The following is a 17,062-nucleotide window of genomic DNA, read 5'->3' as shown; positions in this document are numbered from 1 at the left end:
TGGCCCAAGTGTTTGGGCCCCTGCACCCACGTGGGAGACCTGAAGAAGCTCCTGGCTCCTGGCTTCAGCCTGGCCCAGCCCTGGCCGTCGAGGCCATTTGGGGTGGAAATCTCCCGTCTCTCTCTCTGCCTCTCTGTAACTCCACCTTTTAATTAAAATATATAAATCATTTTAAAAGTATTGTAACAATAAAATAAAATGATGTGCTATATAAAATAATTTGAGGCTCTGAAAATATTTGTGAACAATATCAGGATGGGTGTGGGGTGGGGGTCGCGAGGGATGCCGCTAAGAAGGGGCCAGCAGGAAGGCTTCTTGGAGGAGGCGAAGTCTGCAGCCGGAGCGCAGGTTTCCCGGACGGCAAGCGTGGCCGCGGCCCTGGTTCCCGGAGGCTGCGCGCGCGAGTCCTGCGGGGCCTGAGCCGCGCGCCGACCCTCCCCTCCGGGGGCGGGGCCGGCCGCACCTGCGGGGGGCGGGGCTCCGGCCGCACCTGCGGGGGCGGGACTCCGGCCGCCCCGCCTTCCGGCGGAGCCGCCCGCGGCCCGAGACGCGGTCACAGCCGGGAGCGGCGGGGCGTGCGGAGCCTGCGGGACGCCGTCGAGCGGGGCGCGGAGCCGTCGGCTGTCCGGTGGGCGCGGGAGTCGCGGGAAGCCGCCCTGATGGGGCGCGGGGCCAAGGGGAGGGCTGGGATTGGCGCGCCCCTGGGCCCATTCGCCTGGCCACGGGGACGGGACGCGGGGCCCCTGGGAACTCCCTGCCCCGTCCCGGGGCTCCCTGGGGTCCGCAGGCCGGGCTGGGGCCGCGCCCGGTCCCCCAGGCGCAGGTAAACAGGAGCGGGGCGGGGCGGGGCCTAGGGGCGGGAGGGGCCCTCGTGACAGCGGGCGGCGGGGCAGCGTGCCTGGAGCTGGGCCGGGGTCGCGGCCTGCTGCCCGCCCGCGGTGGGTGCGACACGGTGCGTGACAGCGCGGGGGACAGCGGGAGGCCGGGCTGCGGGACGATGCGGGCGTCCGCACGGTGCGGTGAGCACGGGCGCGTCCCCTGCCGAGTGCGTGCAAGACTCGCCAGGTTAGGACATTGTGTTCTCCCACTCCCTTCTCGAAGTTTCCTCGCCGGCGTGGGGCTGTGCGTGTGCGCAGAACCCCGGGCGTCCCCCGTCTGTACGGAGCTGGGTGCAGACACGCGGGTCTCCCCGCTCGCATGACCACAGCTGTCCACACCACGGGCGCCCGCGGCTGCCAGTGGCGCTCCTCCCCGGTCAGGGACCATTGGCGCACGCGTGTTTGCAGCTGTGAGTGTGTGTGGCACAGAAGGCCGGGGGGGGGGCCCTCCTGGCCAGGGGTGGGGACGAGTTGGGGGGGGCGCCCACGGGGAACCGTGAGAGTGCATTTGGCAGGGTGAGTGTGGGAGGGGCCGGCCTGGAGGGGCTCTGATTCTGCAAGTGAGGAGGGTGGGGGAGATGAGAGTCATTTCAGAGGCCACACCTGCGTGTGGGCGTGTCTCCCAAGGGTGCGTGTGTTGCTGAGCGGAGCGCTCCCACGTGTGCACGCACATACACCTGATCTCTTCAGGGATGTGGGTGTGCGTCAGCGCCGACCTGTATGTATAACGAAAAAAAGTTTACGAATTTTTGTTTATCTGAAAGGCAGGGAGACTGACCATCCGGGAGAGGTGGCCCATCCACGCTGGTTCACCCTGCCAAACGGCCACAGTGGGCAGGCTGAAGCCGGGCACCTGGAAGTCCACTAGGGTCTCCTCCCTCGCGGGGGCAGGGGTCTAAGCACGCAGCCGGCCTCCGCTGCTTTCCCCCAGGCCATCAGCAGGGAGCTGGATGGGAGGTGGAGCAGCCGAGACAGGAACCGGCTCCCACATGGGACGCCGGCGTCTCAGACAGCTGTATAAGACGCTGTCTGTCGCATTGTGTGTGACGGAAGGAGAGCAGCGACTGTGTGTGGTGTGTTGTACAGGTCTGTAAGGGCAGGTGTGTGGGGCCGGTAAAGCCACCGCCTGCAGAGCCAGCTTCCCATATGGGCGCTGGTTCAAGTCCCTGATGCGCCACTTCCACTCTGGCTCTCTGCGAATGGACCTGGGAATAGCAGTGGAAGATGGCCCAAGTCCCTGGGCCCTTGCACCCGCGTGGGAGACCCGGAAGAGGCTCCTGGCTTTGTATCGGCCCAGCTCTAGCCATTGTGGCCATCTGGGGAGTGCACCAGCAGATAGAAGATCTCTGTCTCTCCCTCTCTCTGTAACTCTGCCTTTCAAATAAATAAATACGTCTTTAAAAAAAAAAAAAAAAAAGAGGCAGGTGAGTGTGTGACACTAGGAAGACCCCCGAGGCATCGCCAGCTGTCTCTGAGGCCTTGTCCCTCACATCACAACCCCAGGGAGTCCCGTGTGTGGGACCTCCACCCATTACCCCCGGCCGTGATGGCCAGTGACACCCATGGGCCGCACCTGTGTGTCTCAACAGGCCCTGGCTGAGCCTGTCTGTGGCACAGGGTGGAGTCCCTGTTCCCTCGGGGTCTGTCAAGGCCAATGCATTGTCCCCCTGGAAGTCTTTTCAACCCAGAGGCCTCCTCTGCTTCCGGCGCCCCAGCCTCCAGCCTTCTCCTCCCACCCCGCCCCAGCCCAGCCCAGCCCCAGTGGTCCGACTGGTTCCCAACAAAAACACCCTAAGAATGAGCTCACAGCGGCTGGGCAGCCGCCTCCACACGCCCCACCCACTTGCCCCGCAGCAGGGGGCCGCTGCACCCCGGGCAGCCAGATCCTGGCCAGGCACGGACCCCGGAGCGGGCCGGCTATGTGCCCAGCTTGGCTAACCGGGGGCTGTCCCGTAGGTGTAAGAGCAGGATGGGCAGGGCATGGCGGCGTGGCTGGGATGGATCAATGGCAGGGATCCTGCTGGCCCGGGAGACCGGGTGCCAGGGGCCTTGACATGAGCCCCCCACCCCCCTGCCCCAGGAGCAGCCATGTCCGTGCAGGTGGCAGCGCCCGGAAGTGCAGGGCTGAGCCCAGAGCGCCTGAGCCCTGAGGAGCTGATGCGACAGACGCGGCAGGTGGTGCAGGGGCTGGAGGCCCTGCGGGCCGAGCACCGCGGCCTGGCTGGGCGCCTGGCCGAAGCCCTGGCGGGCCCGGGGCCTGTGGCCGGCTCGGAGCTGCTCGAAGAAAAGCAGCAGGTGGTGAACCACTCGCTGGAGGCCCTGGAGCTGGGGCTGGGCGAGGCGCAGGTACCAGGGGCACTCGCGCCAGGGGGAGGGGTGGGCCCCTGAGTGAGGGTCCTGGGGAGCCTCTGGGGTCACCTGAGCCGCGCGGCAGAGTCTGGGGGCCCGGGGCAGGGCGGGTGGGATCCAGCCCCACGGCCCCCACCCCTCGCAGATGCTGCTGGCCCTGTCGGCGCACGTGGGCGCACTGGAGGCAGAGAGGCAGCGGCTGCGGGCGCAGGCCCGGCGCCTGGCCCAGGAGAACGCGTGGCTGCGGGAGGAGCTGGAGGAGACGCAGCGGCGGCTGCGGGCCAGCGAGGAGGCCGTGGCCCAGCTGGAGGAGGAAAAGGGCCACCTGGAGTTCCTGGGCCAGCTGCGGCAGTACGAGTCGCCGGCAGGGAGCCAGGTGCACACCCGCCTCAGACTCCACAGAGCCCCCGGGGGGCCCCGCAGGCTCCAGGGCAGCGCCCCCCAGACCTTGAGGCAGACTCGGTGCCCCCCCCCACATACACCTCCTTTTCCCGTCCTGCCCACAGCGGCCGGAGTCCCCCCCTCGCCGAGACAGCCTGGCCTCCCTGTTCCCCAGCGAGGAGGAGGAGCAGAGAGGTGGGTGTGGGCCCCAGGCATGTGGGGGGGGCATGGGGGGGCTAGGGCAGACACAGCAGGTGGCCGCTACCAGCAGGGTGATGGCAGGCAGGTGAGGCCGGGGCTGGGGAGCCAGGTGGGCTCTGCACCCCCGTCCCCAGGCCGGGACACCTCCCACGGGTCGGTCGGAGGCTGTTCTGGGGCCCGGGTGACACGGTGCCTGCCTCCCCCAGGCTCCGAGGCGGCAGGCGCTGCGGCGGCTCAGCAGGGCGGCTACGAGATCCCCGCACGGCTGCGGACCCTGCACAACCTGGTGATCCAGTACGCGGGGCAGGGCCGCTACGAGGTGGCCGTGCCCCTGTGCCGCCAGGCCCTGGAGGACCTGGAGCGCAGCTCTGGGCACTGCCACCCCGACGTGGCCACCATGCTCAACATCCTGGCCCTGGTGTACAGGTGAGCGCGCTGCGGGCTGCTGGCGGGCGGAAGTGGGAGCAGCTGTGGGGCTGGGGGAGGGCGCGGAGACCCCGGCAGAGGCGGCAGGCCCCAGAGCCCCCAGCAGAGGTGTTCAGGGGCTTGGCACAGGTCTGGGGGTGCAGGCGCTGGGTTGTGGGGGTGACCCCTAAAGGGCACTGGCCCAGTCCCAGTAGCCCCACCCCTCCCCGCTCCTCAGAGACCAGAACAAGTACAAGGAGGCCACGGACCTCCTGCAGGACGCCCTGCAGATCCGGGAGCAGACGCTGGGCCCAGAGCACCCCGCCGTGAGTGGGGACCCCGGGGAGAGGGGAGGCCGTGCCTGCCCCTCTGCTAGGTCATTTCAAAGGCAAGGTTGGGGCCACTGCTGCGGCGCCAGCATCCTCTATGGACGCCGGTTCGAGTCCCAGCTGCTCCACTTCCGACCCAGCTCTCTGCTGTGGCCTGGAAAAGCAGCAGATGGCCCATGTGCTTGGGCCCCATCACTGCCCGGACGCCCCCCCCGAACCCCGGCCTCCTCGCCCGCCGCAGGTGGCCGCCACTCTCAACAACCTGGCCGTGCTGTACGGGAAGCGGGGACGGTACCGGGAGGCAGAGCCCCTGTGCCAGCGCGCACTGGAGATCCGTGAGAAGGTCCCGCCCTCCTCCGCCGCGACCTCACCCTGCTGGCCTTTGTCCCCGCGCAGCCCCCCTCATCCCGCGTGCTACCCCCTGGGTCTCCCAGGAGCTCCGCATCTGACCTCTCCCCATACTTCCCCCGGCCTGGGCCAGTTCCCCAGTGACCTCTGACCCTGCCTCCCCAGGTCCTGGGCGCTGACCACCCGGATGTGGCCAAGCAGCTCAACAACCTGGCCCTGCTCTGCCAGAACCAGGGCAAGTTCGAGGACGTGGAGCGCCACTACGCGCGCGCCCTCCGCATCTACGAGGCCCTGGGCGGCCCCCAGGACCCCAACGTGGCCAAGACCAAGAACAACCTGGTGAGGGTGCTGAGCAAGGAGGCAGCCAGGGGCCGTGAGGCAGGCAGAGGTTTATTGTTCGTTCCAGTGCCGGGGGGGGGGGGGGGGGGGGGGGCAGGCACGAGGAGGCTGGCCCTGGCCCCCGGGGAGCAGGAGGCAGGCACTCCCCTGCCCTAGGTCCCCCGGCAGGCAGCAGGGCCGGGGTCCTGAGCCCTGCCCCCCCCCCCCCCCCCCCCGGCAGGCGTCGGCCTACCTGAAGCAGAACAAGTATGAGCAGGCAGAGGCGCTGTACAAGGAGATCCTGCACCGGGAGCAGCTGCCCGCCCCGCTCGGTGAGCCCCGCCCCGCCCCCACGGCCACAGGGACAGACCCCCCCCACGCCCCCTCACTGTCTGCATCCGTCCCCCAGGAGCCCCCAGTACAGGCACCGCTGGTGACCACGCGGAACAGCAGGTGAGCCGGGGCCGCGCCGCGGGCCGGGCGGGGGCGGTACTGGGCGCTGACCCCTGACCCCGGCCCCGCAGGCCCTGCGCCGGAGCAGCTCCTTCTCCAAGCTCCGCGAGTCCATCCGGCGCGGGAGTGAGAAGCTGGTCTCCCGGCTGCGCGGCGAGGGCCCCGCGGGGGCTGCCGGGTGAGTGCGGGCGCGGGAGCGGCGTGAGCGAGCCCTGCGGCCCCCACGGCCGGCCCCCGGGAGACACCGTGTCCTGTGGCTCCCTGCAGGATGAAGAGAGCCGTGTCGCTCAACACGCTGCCCACGGACGGGCCCCGGGCTGCGGGCGCTCAGCCGCAGGTGAGGGGCCGGGCGGGGGTGGGGAGCTGTGCCCGCCCCTCCTCCCCCTCCAACCGCCCCTGCTGTCCCCAGGGCCGCAGCTGGCGCCTGAGCGAGGCCCCGAGGAGCCTCAGCACCAGCACCCAGGACCTGAGCCCCCGGTGAGGCCGGATCACGTGGGCCTGGCGTCTCAGCAGGACTCGGGGGGCGGGGCGGGGACCCCCTGCGATTAAAGGCTCTGCAGTCCCTGAGGCATCGGCCTGAGCTTCCTGCAGGGCCCGGGGAGCGCGGGAGGCACCTCAAGGCCTGCCAGGCGCTGGCGGTCCAGGCTCACAGCTGCTGCGCGATCTGCTCAATCCGCCGCAGCGTCTCCTCGGATTCCAGCTGCTCCAGGCTGAGCAGGGACAGGCCCAGCTGGTCCTCCTGCAGGGGCCAGGGACGGCTGTTTGCAAACATTGGCACTGGCAGGGAGACATCCCAGGGCCCTTCCTGGAGGAGGGGTGGCCGGGCCGTACCCGGTGGAAGGGCTGTGCCATCTGCCGCAGGAAGTACTTGGCGACCTGGACACCCTCGTCCACAGTCAGGTTCAGGTTGGCGTCCGTCAGGTGCTCCTGGATCCAGCGCGGCAACTTCCCCCGCTTGTCGGCCCGCGCAAACCGCTTGGAGCAAGAGGAGGGCGGCGTCAGGCGGGGGGCGGGGGCCCAGCCGCCCTCTGCCCCGCCACCTCCCTCTCCCGCTCTGGAGGCGCGGGGCAGACCTTGTCTGCGAACACCATGAGGCCGTAGTCGGTCTTGCCCCGGATGGCCCGGCCCACGCACTGGGCCGCGTGGCGCATGGCGTCGAAGGTGAGGAAGTCGTTCTCCCGGATCTGGAACTGGTCCCGCAGGTACTCCAGCCGCGCCTGGGCGAGGAGGCCGCGAGCTGGCCGCTGCCCCGCCCGCGGCCCGGCCCGCGCCGCCCCTGCCCCGCGGCCCGCGGCACCCACCTTGAGGATGCGGCTCTGCGTGTAGACGTAGGGGACGCCGAACATGATGACGGCTCGCCCGTAGTGGTGTACTGCGGGCCGGGCGAGGGGTTAGGCACGGCGCCGGCAGGGGCACGGGGGTGGCCCCTGCCCGAACACAGCGGTCCACTCACCGAAGTCGATGCCCTCGGACACCTTGCCCCGGGCCACCGAGAGCAGGATGGCCCCGCGGCCGTTCTCGCAGGCCTGGGGGCGGGGGAGGCGTGAGCCGCGGCCTGGCGCCCCCTGCTGGGTGCCCGCCCGCCCGCCCGGCCCGCTCACCTCCTGGTACTTCTCCAGCGCGACGCTGGTCTCGGCGCCGTCCTGGGTCTCGATGAAGAGCAGCTTGTTCCTCTGGATGTTCTCAAGGATGCCCTGAGCCAGGACGCCCGCGAGGTCAGGGCCCGGCCGCCGCCCCCGCCATGCAGCTCGCCCCGCCCCTCGGACAAATCTGTGGCCGGCCGCGGGGTGTCTATCAGGACATCCCTGGCCAGTGATTGGTGGAGCGGCTGACTGAAAGCCCGACAGAGCCAATCAGAGGCTACACTGGGATTCCCGCAGGAAACCCACCCCCCACGTGCACTAGCTGGCTGAGCCAGGAGCCCCAGGGCAGCCGAGGTGTCAGGGGACCCAGAGGGCCGCGGTGAGAGCAGACCTTGGGGCTGCAGCCACCCTGCCCGAGGACAAGGCCACGGTCCCGGCCGCGGGCGATGAGTGGCCTTCTCCCGCCATCCCCTGGTACATGCTCGGCCAGGTTCTCTCCTCCCCAGAGAGGTTTGCTCCACCCAGTGCTGCGAGCTGCACCAGGTGCCCCCGAGCAGCACGGGGCAGTCCCCCGGCAGGCCGGGGGTGCCTACCTGCTCGTACCACGAGGCCACGGTGCTCTCCATGTACTGGTAGCTGGTGAAGAAGGCCACGATGCCGTCGGGGACCACGGCCGACATCTCCAGCAGCAGGTTCCCGTAGTTCCGGATCACCGCTGCGCGGGGTCACACGTTGGCCCCGCCCCCTGAACTCGGGGTGCCCAGAAACCCTGCCAAGGCCAGCTCAAGGGCCGTTCATACCTCCCACCCCTCCCAGCCCTCAAGTTAGGGTGCCTACAGTGGAGCGCCCCCCCCCGGGGGGGCCTGGGGACCCCGCAGCCACCGCGCAGGCGCCTACCCATGTCTTCCCGGCTCTCGAACTTGGAGCTGATGGCCACCTGGTCGTTGCCGCGGCCGACGATCTGGGGTGAGTGAGAGGAGGAGGGGAAGCAGCCACCCCTTCGCCTGCACTGCGGGCACCAGGCGCGATCCCGGCCCCGTCACTCCTATTCACGCCCACCCAGTGGGAACGCTACAGCTGTGCGTGGGCTCAGGACTGGCCACGGCCTCCAAAGGACAGGGCCAAGTCCCCTGCTCGTTTGGAGCTTGGCACACAGTTTAAGGGCAGCACCGGCCCGGGGTCCACGCAGAGGCCTCCCCAGGCCCCTCGGGCCGCTTCTCAGCCCCCTGCCATTGGCACACGGGAGGGGCTGAGGCACACACACTCCGAAAGGCCTCCTCCTCCCGGTGAGCCCTGGGCTCAACACATGCTGGGCGCCAGGCCAGGGCTGGGGACCGCGTCAGGAGGCGCAGAGGAGCAGACCCGGGCCAGGGCCACTTGGCTCTTACTGGGCTCCCTGCCCGAGTCCTCGGGGCACTCCCAGGCCGAGCCCAGGTTGGGGTGGGCCCCTAGCCCGCTCTCCCTACGCACCATGGGGCAGAGGCAGACCCGGGCCAGCGTCATGGTGAAGGTTGCCATGGTGACGGGGTGGAAGTCCAGGATCTTGGGGTAGATGTCCAGCGGGGACAGCGTCTGGACAGGGACAGGAGGGGCCTCAGCGGGGCGGGGCCGAGGGGACGGGAGGCGGGGCCTCAGTGGGGCGGGGCTGGCGGGGCCAGCGTCCTCACCCCCGACGTGATGATGACCGACTGGAAGCGCTCGAACACAGGTTTGATGGCCAGCGAGGCGTCCATGCAGCTGTGGGGAGCAGGCGGGGCCGTGAGCACTGGGTCCGAGGGGCCGGGGCCCCCGCCCAGGCGGGCACTCACCTGAAGTGCAGGACGGGGTTGGCGATGGTGGGGGTCCGGTCGTCGAAGGGCTCGATGATGATGGTGAAGCCTGCAGCAGGCGAGCGCGGGCGGTGAGACCCTGGGCTGCGGGCGTGGTCACCGCCGCACCTGACCTGTCCGTCAGGAACCAGACTCCACCCCCTGAGCCCCAGGGCGGCTCCTGCACAGGCTCACGGGGGGATCCCAAAAGGGCAGCACCCAGCCTCGCTCCTGTACTCCCCCGGGGTCCAGGGCCTCGCTCCTGCACATGCCCAAGCCGCCACCTCCCACCCGGGCTCAGTGCCGGCGTCCTGCAGGACCCCCGGGTCGTGCCCGCCCTGCTCAGGAGCCGGCCGTGGCTCCACGCTCCTCTCAGGGTCCAGGATGGCCTGTGGGGCCCCTATGCCGACCCCCCTTCCTGGTTGCTCACAACTGCCTGCCTGACCCGGAAGCTCACTCCCCCAGGGCCTTTGCACACGCTGGCCCCTGGCCGAGGCAGCTCCACGGGTTGCTTGAGGCCTGACTCCGCCCAGAGCCCCCCGCGCCCTGTAGGCACCAGCGCTGGGGGTCCCGCCCACCAGCTTCCCCTCCAGCCAGGTCTCGGAAGGCAGTCTTGTGGCTCTGTTGCTTCCACAGTGCTGGGCCCAGCTCATTCGTTGAATGAACATATGAATTCACATATTTTCTCTTTATAAAAAAAAAAATAATCCAAGCCCCTGCCCTGGGCGCAGTGGTGCTCCAGGGTGGGCAGGGCTGGCACAGAGGAAGTCAGGGAGGGCTTCCTGGAGGAGGAGACGGCCAGGACTTGCTGCTGACCGGCCCTGGGGTGGGGTGACCGTCTCTGCCCCCTGCAGGACGTTGGGCCTGACCTGGTTTCTGCACAGGGCAGCAATTCCCAGGGATCAGACTGAGCCCTGGGTTGGTGTCGAGCGAAGGAAGGGGGCGGGGCCAATGGACGCAGCCTCTGGGTCACCCCGCCCAGGCTCCTCCGCTCCTGCCCCCCGCCCTGCCAGAAGCCTCTTCCTCGGGCACAAAGCCGACCCAGCACCTCCCTCACTCGGAACCTGCCATGGCTCCCCAGTGCCACAGGGCGCACGGCCACCAAGTCCTGACCACGCTGCATGGTGTGGGCGACCCCACAGGGCTCACCCTCCCCCGGCCAGAGGGGCCAGGAGACACAGGCCTGAGCACCAGGCTCACTCCCAGGCTGTCCGAGCAGGCAGCCACGCCCTCGGGACACCCACACCCTGTCCAAGTGCCTCCTCATGCGCACCCCAGGAGGCAGCAGGCGGTGACTCCAGCACTCGGGGGCGCCCTGGACCCGCTCTGCCTTTCCAACGAGAATTAAGACAAAAAAGGCAGGCGGGACCCAGTGTGGTGCAGCGGGTAAAGCCACTGCCTGTAGTGCCGGCTTCCCATACAGCGCTGGTTCGAGCCCCCGCTGCTCCACCTCCGACCCAACTCCCTGCCAATGTGCCAGGGAAAGCAGTGGAGGATGGGCCAAGTGCCGGGCCCCTGCACCCGCGTGGGAGACCAGGAGGAAGCTCCCGGCTCCTGGCCCAGCCCTGGCTGTTGTGGTCATCTAGGGATGGAACCAGCAGATGGAAGCCCTCTCTCTCTCCCTCTTCTCTGTCACTCTTTCAATACATAAATAAAAATCTCAGGCAACCGCCTGTGGCTCTGTGGTGCCTCTGAAAGGAGCCCAGGCCCGAGGCCACGAGGGTCCAAGCCCAGGGCCCGGCCGCGGCGGCGGAGGGGAGCTCACCCTTGGCGTAGGTGCTGACGAGCGTGGCGAAGTTGGCGAGGAGGGTGAGGGGGGAGAAGTCGGCCAGGTCGGCGATCTCCAGGGTGTGCAGCAGGGAGCGCAGGCGCTCAGCGCAGAACCTGGGGGGCAGCGGAGGGGGCCGCTGGGGCGGAGCCAGCAGCGGACCAGGGGCCCCGCCCACCTGCCTCGCGGGTGAGTGGCCGCTCCTGCCTTTGTCCCACACAGGGCAGCTGCACACAGCCGCCGCCAGGGCCCTGCCCGACACGGGCTCACGCAGCCTCTGCACAGCCCCTCGGGCGCGCACGGGGCATCACAGCCCCCCCCCGCCCCCCCCCCCCCCCGCAGAGCACACACCGATCAAAGTCCAAAAGGCGACCACAGCGCTGGGCCCCTGCTGAGGCCAGGCTGGCCGGAGGCTGGCGCCAGGCGGGCAGCGGGACCTTAAAGTCCGCCTCCAGGGCTCTCCAGGGCTCACCTCTTGCAGCCTGGTTCCTCCCACCTCCTCCAGCCCATCACCATCGGGAGACGCCCAGAGGCGCCATGGGCTGTCTCAGCCACCGCTGGGTCCCCAGCCCGGAGCAGGCACGCGGGAACAGGTGCTGAGTGATCCAGACCCGCTCTCTGTCCTCACGAGCCCCCTGCCTGGCCGGGGGAGGTGAGCAAAACCGCCCAGGGCTGCCCCCTGCAGAGGGTTCGGTCAGAGCCCCGCGTCCTCACCCACAGCACTGGGACGCGACCGAGACCTGGGACGGATGGTTAGAGCCCCAAGGCCAGAGAGTGGCGGTGCCTCCCACCCGCCCCAGAGAAAGTGCGGCCAGAGGCCCAGGACCCACCCACAGCCAGGGAAAAGCCCGGGAGATGAAGGCACTGGCCACGCAGCAGGCCCCGCCCACGCCCGCCCCGCCCCGCCCACGCACCGGAGCGGCTTGCGCTGGATGCACACGCGCTGGGCCAGGCTGCTCAGGAAGGCGGGCGGGCTCTCCTGCACCACGTGCTGCACGCGCAGGCGCCACTTGACGAACTCCAGCAGCCTCCGCAGGAAGCCCAGGAAGTGCTCGGCCGTGCGGATGGAGCCGGGCACGGCCTCTGCGGGGAGCGGGGAGCGGGGCGGGGGTCAGCGGGGGCCGCCGGGGCCGCGGCGAGGCCACGCAGCCGCAGGGCCTCACCTTGCAGCACCTCGTCCGGCAGCACGGGGTTGGCCAGGTGGGCGTCAGTCTCCCGGGCCACGCTGGCCTCCCGCAGCCCCTCCACCAGGCGCCGGTACTCGTCCCGCAAGCGCTGCTCGTCCGTCTCCTTGATCCTGCAGGGACGCGGGTGCCGGGGCACTGTGACAGGGCCGGGCGTCCGGGGTCTGCTGGGGCGGGGGCGGGGGCTGGGGCTGGGGCAGGGGCAGGGCTGGAGCAGGGCAGAGGCAGGGGCTAGGCAGGGGCGGGCCTGGGGCAGGGGCAGGGGCAGGGCTGGGCAGGGTCCGCCCACCGCACCCACCTCTGCACCGTCTTCTGCAGCGTCTCCAGGTTGCCCTGGCAGCGGTCCAGGGTGCGGCGCGTGAGGTTGACGCTCATGGAGTCGATGCAGACGTTGTCTGTGGGGAGCAAGGCGAGGGGCGGGCTCAGCGCGGCTCCGGCGGGGGGGGGGGGCGGGGGCGTGTGCGCGTGCGTGCTGGCGTCACCGCCGGCCCGGCTCCGTCCTCACCGATGTTGTGGGCCTCATCAAAGACCACCACGGCCTTGCGGGCCAGCTCCTTGGACACCAGGTCGGCGATCTTGGGGTCCAGGAGGTAGTGGTAGCTGTAGACCACCACGTTGGCGTGCAGGATCTGGGGCCGGGAGCCAGCGTCAGCTGGGCCTCGGGGCCTCCTCGCTCCCTCCCAGGCAGAGAGGCCAGATCCGAGCCCCCACACGCAGGGGCGGCCGGGTGCTACCCGCCGCCCCTGCGCCTGCCCCGCCGGCCCCTCACCGAGTACCGGGCGAGGAAGTAGGGGCACCAGCCCTGGCGCTGCCCCAGGGCCTTCAGGTCATCCAGGTTGTAGATGCCGGCGGGGAGGGGCACCTGGCGCCCATGGGCATCGAACTCCTGGTGGGCGAGAGGGGCGGGGTCAGGGGTGTGGCCGCCCGGCTGTCCTGGCCTGCCCGCCTCAGGCCGAGCCCCGGCACCTCGTAGAAGCGGCAGTGGGGCCGGCTGGCGTCCTGCTGGTACTGCGCCCGAATGTAGGAGGCCGTGAGGCTGTGGCACTTCCCATCAACGTCCTTTCCGAAGCGCAGCGGCGTCACCTGGGGCGGGGGACATGGAGGCGCTGAGTGGCCCCTCCACGAAGCCGGCCTCCACGCCCCGCAGGGGCAGGCTGGGTTCTGGACAACCCGAGCCGCACCCCCACACACAGCTGGGAGAGCCCGGGCACCCCGGGAGGCAGCAGGCGGTGGCTCGACCCCTTGGGTCTCTGTTGCGCACATGGGAGCCCCAGAATGAGCTGGCCCGGCCCGGCCCCAGCCGGATTCCAGGAGCTGGCAGGGGCCAGTGGGGCGGCGGCTGGGCATGTGCCTGCCGGCAACCTGAGCGATGGTCCCAGCGTGGCAGACTCCCGGCACAGCCCCTGCTCTGGCATCCGGGACTTGTGCCGGGAGGGGCCTCAGCCCCGGGCTTGGGCAGGGGCGCGCGCACCTCGGGGTGAATGCACAGGTTCTTGCGGGAGCTCAGCGCCAGCCCCAGGAACGGCAGCTTCTCCCCCTCCTGCTTCTCGTAGAAGCTGAGCAGCTTCCGGAGCTCCTCGATCACCTGCTCCAGGGGGCGGGGCCGGGGGCGGGGCCAGGGGCCGGCCTCAGTGCAGGCCCCCGCCCCCACCCCCCCACGCCCGGCCTCAGTGCAGGCTCCCCGCCCCCACCCCCCCACGCCCGGCCTCAGTGCAGGCCCCCCACCTCCACCCCCCCCCACGCCCGGCCTCAGTGCAGGCCCCCGCCTCCAGCTCCCCCCACACGCCCGGCCTCAGTGCAGGCCCCCCAACCTCCAGCTCCCCACATGCCCGGCCTCAGTGCAGGCCCCCCCACCTCCACCCCCCCCCAACACGCCCAGCCTCACCGCAGACCCACCCCCCCCAGCTCACCTTCTCGATCTCCGGCACGGTCCTGGAGCAGTAGATGAGCTTGGTCACGTCCAGCGGCCGCGCCTGCCGGGCACAAGTGCCTCAGTCCCCGTCCGGCCCCTCCGCTCCACCCTCCCCACGGGCTCGGGGGTTACTCACCCGCTGGTAAGCCATGATCAGGGCCAACAGCGACACTGTCTTCCCAGTGCCCGAGGGCATCTCCAGGACCCCATGACCCTGTGTGTGGGGGTGGGAGGGACAGGACACAGAACTCAGAACCTCGGGGAGCGGCTGGAGCCGTGGCTAGAGTCCTGCCTGCAATGCTAGCGCCCCATATCAGAGCACTGGTTCGAGTCCCGGTTGCTCCTCTTCCAATCCAGCTCTCTGCTGTGGCCTGGGAAAGCAGTAGAAGATGGCCCAAGTGCTTGGGCCCCTGCACCCATGCGGGAGACCCAGATGGAGCTCCTGGCTCTTGGCCTTGGCCTGGCCTGACCCTGGCTGTTGTAGCAATTTGAGGAGTGAACCAGTGATTGGAAGACCTTGCCATCACTTTGCCTTTCAAATAAATGACTAAATAAATCTTACATAAAAATATAAGGCGCCGGCACACCGGGTTCTAGTCCTGGTTGGGGCGCCGGATTCTGTCCCGGTTGCCCCTCTTCCAGGCCAGCTGTCTGCTGTGGCCCAGGAGTGCAGTGGAAGATGGCCCAAGTGCTTGGGCCCTGCACCCCATGGGAGACCAGGAGAAGCACCTGGCTCCTGCCATCGGATCAGCGTGGTGCGCCGGCCGCGGCGGCCATTGGAGGGTGAACCAATGGCAAAGGAAGACCTTTCTGTCTCTCTCTCTTTCACTGTCCACTCTGCCTGTCAAAAAATAAAAAAATATATATAAGACTGGGGACACAAACCCTGGGAGCCTCCCCCAAATGCAACCACCTACAAACTAGCAGTTATGAGCCTGGGCCCTGAGGGCAGTGGGGCTGAGCCCCATTCCTGCCACCTCCTGGTCTTGGACAGGAACCTGCACCCCTCGGGGCCACAGCATGCTCATCTCCAAAACGGCCCTGGGAGCCGGAGCTGGCACAGTGGCTAAGTGCCGCACGGGACACCCACATCCCACAGCCAAGAGCCGGGTTACAGCCCCGGCTACTCTGCTCTGGTCCGGCTTCCCCTGAGGGGTGGGGGGTGGGGGGCGACCGACCATGGCTCAAGTGCTTGGGTCCCTGCCCCACCCGTGTGGGAGGCCCAGAGGGAGTTGTGGGCTCCTGGTCCCAGCCTGGCCCAGCCCCGGCTACTGCAGACATATGGGGGAGGCGACACAGCAGATGAGAGATCTGTGTGTTTCTCCGCCTTTCAAACAAAATGAAAATAAACAGCAAGACTTGGCTGTGCGCTGTTGGATTCGGGCAGCACCTGTGGCTTCTAACACCGCCCCACCCCACCCCGCTGCTGGGACACCCTCTGCAGCCACTGTCAAACCGTCCGACACCCAGCCAAGCAGTCGCTACCGCTCCGGGCGGACACCGTGGGGCTCGGAGGTCACAAGGCTTGCCCGGGCAGCTGACTCCAGAGTTGGGTTTTCCCAACCCAGGGGCGACCCAGCCGGGACCCCAGCACTTCCAGACGTCCCGCCCACCTTGGCGTCCAGCGTGCGTTTGAGCTCCAACATATAGGAGAACTGCTCCGGGTAGATGTAGTCGTACGGGAAGTAGACCAGCAGCCCGTCCACGTTGAGCCTGGCGGCGGGGGCGGCCGGGTCAGTCCGCGAGCCCGCGGCCTCCCTCCAGCCTCCCCGACCCGAGTCGCCGGGCTCCCCCCGGCATCCGGGGAGCCTCTGGGTCTCAACGCGCCCATCCGCAGGCTACGCCCCACTCCACTCTTCGAGCCTCCCCTCGCCCTCCCCGGGGCCTCGGGCGCGCCCACCGGTCCCCCTTTCATCTTGCAGACTCCCCGAGCCTTCCCGCTTAACCGCGACCCCCAAACCCCGGCTCACTTCATGGCGCCGGCCGCGGCGTGCAGCGGCGTCCACCCGCCTCCCTTATGAATATTCAGTAAGAGGCGGGGTTGTGAGGCGTCCTCGCGGGCCCGCTCCAACTTTTTCTCGGCGCCATTGGCTGATACCGCGCGTCACTCTATTAAGCGGGAGCCAATAGGAATACCGCGCGTGCGCACGGAGCTGGGAGGGAAAAGCTCTGGGGAGAGGCCGTGCCGGAGGCGTCACTGAGGATTGCCGAGAACCAAGAACAAAGCATGGAAGGAAGAGCGCCGAGAGACTCGATCCTCCGGCGCGTGAACGGAGTTGAGCGGCGAAGAGAGTTTAGGGGAGAATGACGGGGGACCTGGGGAGCCCCTTCGGGCTGCACAAGTTAGCAGTAGCTCCACCGCACCACACAGGCATGCATTTATAAACTACTTGCTGCGTACTGGTTGTCTGTGGGATAAACGACGTGCAAACTGCCCCTCCCACTTACTGAGCACCTGCTGGGGGCCGGGTACTGTGGGCAGCGTGGTTGCGTGGCCAAGGTGTGCGCTCTGAATCCAGACCAGCTGGCTCCGGAATGTGCGCCCCTCATCAAGTCGCTTCGCTTCTCTGCGCTTTGTCTTGTGCAAAGCAGGCGCGGTTAGAACAGCTACAGCGCCAGGGATGCTTAGCCCACATCAACAATGACGGGTGGGCTCCGCTCCTACCGCACTGCCAGCTCGTACGTGTCCAACAAGCCTGGGGACCCGATGGTGACCAGCACAGCCCTGGGTCCTGTCTGCAAAGGACGGATGTTAAACATATTGAAAAATAGGGCAGGTGCTGTGAAGGGAGAATCTCAGGAAATCCAGAAAAATCCCGATCAAGGCTTCTCACAGCCAGCCTGCGGCTCTTCCCGGCCAGAGCGCTCCGGGCAGCTTGGAGCCTTGGCAGAGCCAAGAATGATGAGAAGGAGCGAGTCTGCCAGAGAGGATGGATGGGGGGAGTCGGGAGCATTCCAGAGAGAGGCCATAAAACCAGTGCTAGGGCCGGCGCTGTGGCAGAGCAGGTGAAGCCGCCGCCTGCAGTGCCGGCATCCCACATGGGCACTGGTTCGAGTCCCAGCTGCTCCACTTCTGATCCAGCTCTCTGCTGTGGCCTGGGAAAGCAGTAGAAGATGGCCAAGTCCTTGGGCCCCTGCACCCGCG

General features: G+C 68.7%; 2 protein-coding genes across 3 annotated transcripts; one reads left to right on the top strand and one right to left on the bottom strand.

Annotated features, from left to right (window-relative positions):
• The first annotated feature begins 506 nt into the window (after positions 1-506).
• Positions 507-6,231, top strand: KLC3 (kinesin light chain 3). The gene is made up of 13 exons (XM_070062112.1): positions 507-628; positions 2,959-3,224; positions 3,373-3,603; positions 3,734-3,803; positions 4,016-4,235; positions 4,453-4,540; positions 4,785-4,886; positions 5,057-5,230; positions 5,451-5,541; positions 5,619-5,662; positions 5,734-5,840; positions 5,930-5,999; positions 6,072-6,231. Exons 2-13 carry the CDS (start codon positions 2,967-2,969, stop codon positions 6,141-6,143), a joined length of 1,527 nt encoding a protein of 508 aa, XP_069918213.1. The 5' UTR covers positions 507-628; positions 2,959-2,966; the 3' UTR covers positions 6,144-6,231.
• Positions 5,269-16,033, bottom strand: ERCC2 (ERCC excision repair 2, TFIIH core complex helicase subunit). Of its 2 annotated transcripts, none has more exons than XM_070062110.1 (24): positions 15,888-16,033; positions 15,531-15,630; positions 14,054-14,131; positions 13,916-13,978; positions 13,477-13,590; positions 12,972-13,088; positions 12,775-12,891; positions 12,511-12,634; positions 12,304-12,400; positions 11,985-12,118; positions 11,736-11,904; positions 10,819-10,937; positions 9,054-9,123; positions 8,913-8,982; positions 8,716-8,817; positions 8,143-8,206; positions 7,839-7,960; positions 7,264-7,356; positions 7,116-7,188; positions 6,964-7,034; positions 6,736-6,879; positions 6,494-6,637; positions 6,277-6,401; positions 5,269-5,923 (listed from the first exon to the last, which is right to left on the bottom strand). In XM_070062110.1, exons 1-23 carry the CDS (start codon positions 15,890-15,892, stop codon positions 6,309-6,311), a joined length of 2,283 nt encoding a protein of 760 aa, XP_069918211.1. In that variant the 5' UTR covers positions 15,893-16,033; the 3' UTR covers positions 5,269-5,923; positions 6,277-6,308. The 2 variants fall into 2 exon arrangements, with proteins under 2 accessions (XP_069918211.1, XP_069918212.1); XM_070062111.1 differs by having other exon boundaries at positions 15,818-15,908.
• Between the last annotated feature and the right edge of the window lie 1,029 nt (positions 16,034-17,062).

The sequence above is a fragment of the Oryctolagus cuniculus genome, chromosome 18, assembly GCF_964237555.1.
Source record: "Oryctolagus cuniculus chromosome 18, mOryCun1.1, whole genome shotgun sequence".
Classification (NCBI taxonomy): Eukaryota; Metazoa; Chordata; class Mammalia; order Lagomorpha; family Leporidae; genus Oryctolagus; species Oryctolagus cuniculus.
Note: the sequence above shows the minus strand (reverse complement) of the source record. Positions and strands in the feature narration are given on the sequence as shown.

Bases quoted from the DNA above. Each gene is read 5' to 3' on its own strand.
- KLC3 (XM_070062112.1), top strand. From the start codon at position 2,967: ATGTCCGTGCAGGTGGCAGCGCCCGGAAGTGCAGGGCTGAGCCCAGAG. The intron at 4,236-4,452 runs GTGAGCGCGCTG...CCCGCTCCTCAG, and splicing joins ATCCTGGCCCTGGTGTACAG to AGACCAGAACAAGTACAAGG. The intron at 6,000-6,071 runs GTGAGGGGCCGG...TGCTGTCCCCAG, and splicing joins CTGCGGGCGCTCAGCCGCAG to GGCCGCAGCTGGCGCCTGAG.
- ERCC2 (XM_070062110.1), bottom strand. The intron at 12,119-12,303 runs GTGGGTGCGGTG...GCGTCCCTGCAG, and splicing joins CTGCAGAAGACGGTGCAGAG to GATCAAGGAGACGGACGAGC. The intron at 8,818-8,912 runs GTGAGGACGCTG...GTCCCTGTCCAG, and splicing joins CGGTCATCATCACGTCGGGG to ACGCTGTCCCCGCTGGACAT.